Source organism: Tarenaya hassleriana, unplaced genomic scaffold (genome assembly GCF_000463585.1).
Source record: "Tarenaya hassleriana unplaced genomic scaffold, ASM46358v1 Cleome21, whole genome shotgun sequence".
NCBI classification, from domain to species: Eukaryota; Viridiplantae; Streptophyta; class Magnoliopsida; order Brassicales; family Cleomaceae; genus Tarenaya; species Tarenaya hassleriana.
The window spans coordinates 1843983-1850128 of NW_010965451.1; the positions used below are offsets into that span (position 1 = coordinate 1843983).

The 6146-nt window shown below is 44.9% G+C and overlaps 2 protein-coding genes across 3 annotated transcripts in view; one reads left to right on the forward strand and one right to left on the reverse strand.

Moving 5' to 3' along the window:
• LOC104814488 (diacylglycerol kinase 5) overlaps window positions 1-3388 on the reverse strand; it is a 4196-nt gene extending 808 nt beyond the window's left edge. The window contains exons 1-13 of one of the 2 annotated variants that reach the window (XM_010542552.2): window positions 3280-3388; window positions 2965-3174; window positions 2781-2897; window positions 2575-2703; window positions 2401-2486; window positions 2206-2329; window positions 2086-2134; window positions 1637-1719; window positions 1304-1371; window positions 976-1050; window positions 638-725; window positions 429-545; window positions 8-357 (exon numbers count right to left, since the gene is read on the reverse strand). In XM_010542552.2, coding sequence (XP_010540854.1) covers window positions 40-357; window positions 429-545; window positions 638-725; window positions 976-1050; window positions 1304-1371; window positions 1637-1719; window positions 2086-2134; window positions 2206-2329; window positions 2401-2486; window positions 2575-2703; window positions 2781-2897; window positions 2965-3174; window positions 3280-3282 — 1467 coding nt within the window. In that variant the 5' untranslated portion in view covers window positions 3283-3388 and the 3' untranslated portion in view covers window positions 8-39. Of the gene's footprint in view, window positions 1-2; window positions 358-428; window positions 546-637; window positions 726-975; window positions 1051-1303; window positions 1372-1636; window positions 1720-2085; window positions 2135-2205; window positions 2330-2400; window positions 2487-2574; window positions 2704-2780; window positions 2898-2964; window positions 3175-3279 lie in introns of both variants that reach the window. The other variant, XM_019202663.1, reaches the window with a different exon arrangement.
• A 950-nt stretch (window positions 3389-4338) lies between these two features.
• LOC104814489 (uncharacterized GPI-anchored protein At4g28100) lies at window positions 4339-6092 on the forward strand. The gene is made up of 2 exons (XM_010542553.2): window positions 4339-5240; window positions 5570-6092. The coding sequence occupies exons 1-2, from the start codon at window positions 4674-4676 to the stop codon at window positions 5873-5875; spliced, it is 873 nt and encodes a 290-aa protein (XP_010540855.1). The 5' UTR covers window positions 4339-4673; the 3' UTR covers window positions 5876-6092.
• The last annotated feature ends 54 nt before the right edge of the window (window positions 6093-6146 follow it).

Consider the following 6146-nt stretch of genomic DNA (forward strand, 5'->3'; position numbering starts at 1 on the left):
AGGAATGCCTTAACTCAGTTACAGAAACCGGCTAATTACCTAACTAAGATGAGAGATATCAACCCCATCCGGAATCCTGAACGTATCTGTGGCACCAAACTTTCTGAACTCTTCAGCTTCAGCCACTGAGTCGTCGTCATTATCATCACACTCATCTGGGTGAGGTGTGGAGGGGTCGTAAACGCTCTTGGACCTGCAGTCATGCGCTGCAAGAATGTTCACCTGGCCGTGATGTGAGATCTCTACCATGACAGTGTCATCATCGAGTGGAAGCGGTTGTTTCCATGGTTCCCCATCCATTCTCATGAATGTATGGTCGGTAGCACCTTTGTGAAACTCAAAGCGAATGCGGTTTGCCTGATCATGCAGTACAATCAGACTCACAATGCATATACACATTGCCAAACAGCAGTTTCTCCCCTTTTTACCTGCGCGAGGCGTGTTCCATGCCCATTCGGAGCGAGCAGAACAAGCCCATGCCAAGCATTTCTGAACCCAACAACCTCAATGAGGCCATCATCAACATATGGGGGAGTTAAGTCTCTCTGTTGAAAGTCACGACAAAGAAACCTTCATTCATGGCAAAGACAAACTTGAAAAAGCGCAAAAAGAAATGTGGAGAGAATTTAAAACCTACATCACGTTGTTTCTTGGTATTTGGCGTACCCCACGGATCTAATCCTCCAGAAAAGCTGGGCAGATTGAGACATACGATGGACCTGATGCTATAATAACAGAAACTAGATGTCAATATTAGAGTAGATTGTATGATTTATCTTGGGGGTTCGGCGGAAAAGGCATGTAAAAAAATGGTGGTTTTTAGAAACTCATTCACTATGCAACCATGCAAAAGTAAAGGATATTTCACAGAGAAATTTCTCGAGCCCATCCAACACGTCTATCCATGACAGACATAGCATTAATAGTACAATGATCCTCCGGACTTTTATCTGGGATAAATAGACATAAATTTACCTGTGAGGTATGTGGAGATCTTGCCATTGACCATTTTTATTAGCAATCTTAACCTTTGCAAGCTGAGCAATATTCCTGTGGAAAATGTTTCCGATTATATCGTTCAAGAGAGCAAAACCATATACCGAGCGTGCAGAGTGAAGCTGACAACAAAACATATGTTCAAGATGTCCCACACGGGAAACAAATGACTATGAGAATAACAAGATTGTTATGATCTTTTAAGTCTTGCAAACTGTAAAAAGGATCTTTAATGCTTGCAAACAGTACAACAGAAAAGATATGAGCTGTAAAAAAAGGTAGATATACAAGTAGAACTCCTACTGACCTTGAAGCAGGATGAAAAAGTGAGGCACAAAACCATCCTTGTGTGCAACCAAGCTTTACATATGTACTCTGGCATTGCGATAGCAGACAGAGAAGCCGAGGAAAACAATATTTATTCTTCTTTGTTCAGTTTGGATTTCAAAGACGAAACACTAAAGAAGCAAGACATGATCCAGCGAAGCTCAGACGGAAACTAGTTCTTTCATTATTTCAAACATTAGAGCCACAAAAGTATTTACTCATCTAGAAAATGGAAATGTCAAACCACACGCAAGCATTCACAAGAAAGCGTGTGCACAGCAGGAACATCAAGAAAATTCAAGAGATAGGTTACCTGGTTAACCAGCTGATTTTTAAATTTCTCAGGATGCAACTTACGTTCAGAATGAAATGCATAAGATATCTGTGCATCCATTCCTGCATAAGCACAATCAAACTGAATCGTAATTCCAATTTTTGGGTAGATTTCTCCTTGAGACTAGATTATCAAAGAGATCATTGGTGCTACTCAAACTTAGAGAAACACAAAAAGAAAATGGTTATTTCGGTATCTCTTGCTAATAGTAGACAATTGCCATAAAGAGAATAATTGAACTTGATGGCAGTTCCAATAGTTAAGAGTTATGACAATAATTCTCAGTCGTGGTGGTGGTAGAACTTCCTCTATGGCACAAAAAAGGATCTCTACTCAACATGGAAACCTAGCAGCAATCATATTTAGCATGCAGCTTAGGGTAAAGATGAAAATTAGATGGCAACAGAATTCAAAACAAAAGCTCTTACCCATGCTAAAGTAATTCCAGAATCCCCCACGGAATGTGTGGTAACCGTCCTGGGAAACATTGAAACTGCTGATATAAGAAGACATACAAAATATGTGAAAAGGAGTGTAAAACGCCTTACCATATTAAGCTCATCAGTTGGGAAGACACGATGGAATGCATGCAGAGAATGCGGCAGTTCAAGAGGAGCAACAGGATCACAAGAGCCATGTTCAGGAGCCTTCATTCTCATAAGTATATGCCAGCTAAAGGTAATCCAGTTATTATTCTCCAAACTTATACAGTCGAGAAACCCGGGAGATAGAAATACACATACTTGTCTATTTTCATTTCTTTTGCCTTGATAACTTGATCCAAAAATGACTCCACAGACGATTTATCTGTTCCAGGATTTTTTTTGCCCTGAAGACGTGCTGATAGTAAAGACCACGCTAACATGCCCAAATGAAGGATATGCAACCAAGCAAACATAACTCACGAATGGACCTACCCATCCGAACGCAAAGGGAAGGTTGTTTCCGGTGCCCAGAGGGACGGTGGCAATTGGGGGAGGGTGGGATAATTTAAGATCACAAACAACTCCAAGGAGCCACCCAGCAGTTCCATCACCCCCTGCAACCTAAAATACAAGACAAATTTCTTAACAAGAGGACAGGACAATGGAGATGCTTGACAGGGATGGCAGAGCAAACTCACAACTATTTTCAACTTGTCCTGAATCTTGCGAGCGAAAGCGTCATCCTTTAGCCTCTCGAGGTTGAGATAGATTCTGCGCAGCACCTTGTCGGGGGTCTCTTCGCCAAGATCAAACACCTGAAAACCAAACATAGATCGTAGAGAGTAGAATCGGGAGGAAGCCAGAACAAATCCGGGAAGGTACCTGGTCGGGATTGAGAAGAGAACGGTAGGTGAGGATGAGTTCTCCACCCAGCTGACCCCCGCTTTTGGAGTTGATGAAGATGAGGACTGGGCACTCTGGTGAATTCGGCAGCGCCACAGCCTCAGCTTCCGGGGAGAGTACGTAAGAAGGGATGTAGAATTCCTTGAGAAAATCTGGCAAACTATTGTATGTCTCCATGCCCGCATCTGACTGCACATTCAGGCCACAGTGAATCGATGAGACCTTGGGAATTATCAAGCCCATGTTTAGATTGTATGGGATCTACGGAAAGCAGACGGGAAGAGGAAAGCTTACCATTGGAAATCAAAGCGTCGAGGAATCTCGGGAGAGATCCGAAAGAAGGGACTGAATCGGTAGGCGTGATCTGATTCTGATTCGTAGAAACAACGTGTAAAATGATAAATACTTTACCTGGGGAGGAAGGTCCCACCAAATATCACGTGGCAGAGGAGAGGCGGAATTTGCATCTCCGCCGGCGACGACGGGGTTGACCCGGACTCAGTCCTTGGACCCATTCCAATCTCGGCCCAAAAAAGAGAGCCTTTCTTCGAGCAGCCCATTTACTCACACCGTATTTGACTTCGGCCCACCTCACGAACGTGCCTTTCGGCTTTGGTCGCATTTCTTTCTGTTGGTTTTCTTTCAAATCAAACGCGAGGATAAGCGGTTCTTTGAGAAGCTTCGGTTCCTGTCTCTCTGTTGGGCTAAATTAAAAGCTAATTGGGCCCGGCCCACCAATGTCCACCCCGCTGAATCCAATCATGTTTGGCGAGGAGAAGTCAAACAAAAAGCAGGGAGAAAACATGCTTGCCATTATTAAAACATTTGGTCCTTCCTTTTAGGTTAATGCGTGACAAGGAGCAGTTTTATCTTAATAGTTTTTTTTTTTCCTATAATGATAATCGAATCATTGAGCCCTTTTTTCTACCATTTTTAAAATTTTTGGTTAGAAGTGGGTGTGAAAAGGCTTTTCGAAATGGGTCCAAAAAGAAGTTTTTGGTTCCATGCATGAATCATTTCACCTTTTGGAGTTTCAACATGTCTCAAGGCTCCACCTAACGAACAATGAAAAAGCATTTTTGATTGAATGAATAATTTCTTATATGATTGAGGGCCGTGTTTTGTCCTTTAGAAAATGACCTTTTCCCTCTTGTGAGTTACATTCGTAGGCTTCAGCATTCGAGGAGGCACCACTTCCTACATATGTTGAAATCTCTACGCGACACGATGTTTGGATTTGGCCGCAGCTAAGCAAATTTATACAAACTCCACTATTGGAGTACATCTATAAGTATTTGCAAAGAATAAAATAAAATACACACCCTGATTATAGGGGCAGAAACAAATCAGAAGCTGCCAAAACCTCTAGAAAAAGGAATCCACTGTTTCCCCATGGCCTTTTCCCCCCTCTTTTTGCACACTTTGTCCTGATTCTACTGTCCTCCGAAATACCTCTGAGTAAGAGAGAGAGAGAGAGTAAATAATGGAAGTGATGCTTTTTTTCCTTTCACATCTCCATTTCTTGCTTGGAGGTTTGTCTGTGTTTACAACTTGTGTTCCGCTCCCCACCACATGAATTTGATAAAAACACTAATTATAAACATTCACCACTTTCCCCGTTTGTTTCTCTCTAAACCGCTTTCTCGAGGTTTCTCACTCTCACCCTCGGGCCACTCTTGAGAACGAAGATGAGGAAAAATCTCGCCTTTCTTTTCATATCCGTCTGCGTCGTTTTCCCCAGCTCCTTGGGCAACCTACTCGCGCAGCCAGTGCAACCCAACACCGTGCCGGCCTTCCCCGTCCAGAACGAGGCACAAAGCTGCCGGCTTGACCTCTCGGACGAGCTCTTCGGCGGCGTAAATGAAGCATGCGGAAGGAATCTAGATCGGAGCCGATGTTGCCCAGTGCTAGCGGCCTGGCTCTTCGCTGCTCACGCTCGTTCTGCTCTCCAGTTGCCGGCTTCGGCCCCATCTCCGGAACCGGATGAGCCCATGATGCCCGACGACTCGCAGAAGTGCGTGAACTCTCTGCAGAGTGCGCTATTGACGAAACAAGTGAAGATCCCACAGCCGAACTCGAGCTGCGACGCTATCTTGTGCTTCTGCGGGATTCGGCTCCACCAGATAAGCTCCCTCAGTTGCCCCGCCGCTTTCAATCACAATGCGACTCCCACCGCCGCCGTCAAGAACCTGGAGAAGGAATGTCGAAACTCCTCCTACGCTGGTTGTACCAGATGCCTCGGCGCCCTTCAAAAGGTCACCTTCTGTCCCCCTCTTTTCTTAATTTAATCCCACCAGCCTCGGACCATAATAAATGCCACCTCTTTCATTCGCGTGATCCAAGGGGTAATTGCATTCTTGGGTTTTTTTTTTTGCTGGGTGTTAGTGGGTGAAGGTATGAATCCCTCAGTGTTGCAGCTAAGCGTTTTCTGGTCCAATGGCGGAAAGCGAGTTTGAAAAAGACATTAAAACCCCATGTGAGCTGTGTCCTTTTACGTAGCAAACAATTGGGCTGTTGCATAGGATATGCCTTTTCAGAATCTTTCCTCTTTCAGTTGGACTAATATACCCCTGTGCATGTGCAGGTGAAGGGAGGATACAAGAAGGGAGGAAGCGGAGAGACGGAGAGAGGGAGGAAGATGATGAGCAGGGATTGTCAGCTCATGGGGCTGACGTGGCTGCTGGCTCGCAACAAGACGGCCTACATCCCCACCGTGTCAGCGGTGCTGAGAGCCGTCATGTACAGTGCGCATCCCCACTCCAGTTGCAGCCCCGACCAGGAGAACATGCCTCTGGCCGTTGACTCTCTCCACCTCCACTCCAGCCTCTCCTCCCCTCTTTTCCCTTTTCCGCTTTTACCCCTACTCCTCTCCCTCTCTTTCTTCCTCTGATCTTGTGCGGGTTCACGTGACAAATCAAAAGGGGAGGGGTCCACTCTCCTTCTTGTAGATGCTTTCCGTCCCATTTTAGCCCCAAAGTCCAAGAGCCTTGACCAAGTAGTATTATTTATTTTGGTGTTTAAAAAAAAGAGCTAGTTTCGTCCCATGAGCATGTTGGTCGTCTCTCTTCTCCCAAAGTCGATCAATTATAAATTAAATATTACCCATTCACCGGAGTCTTGAATTGGGCCGAAGCCCAGTGCACCATTATGGCGGGGGGCCA

Coding starts and splice junctions, on each gene's coding strand:
- LOC104814489 (XM_010542553.2), top strand. CDS start 4,674: ATGAGGAAAAATCTCGCCTTTCTTTTCATATCCGTCTGCGTCGTTTTC. Junction 5,241..5,569: donor GCCTCGGCGCCCTTCAAAAG/GTCACCTTCTGT, acceptor GTGCATGTGCAG/GTGAAGGGAGGATACAAGAA.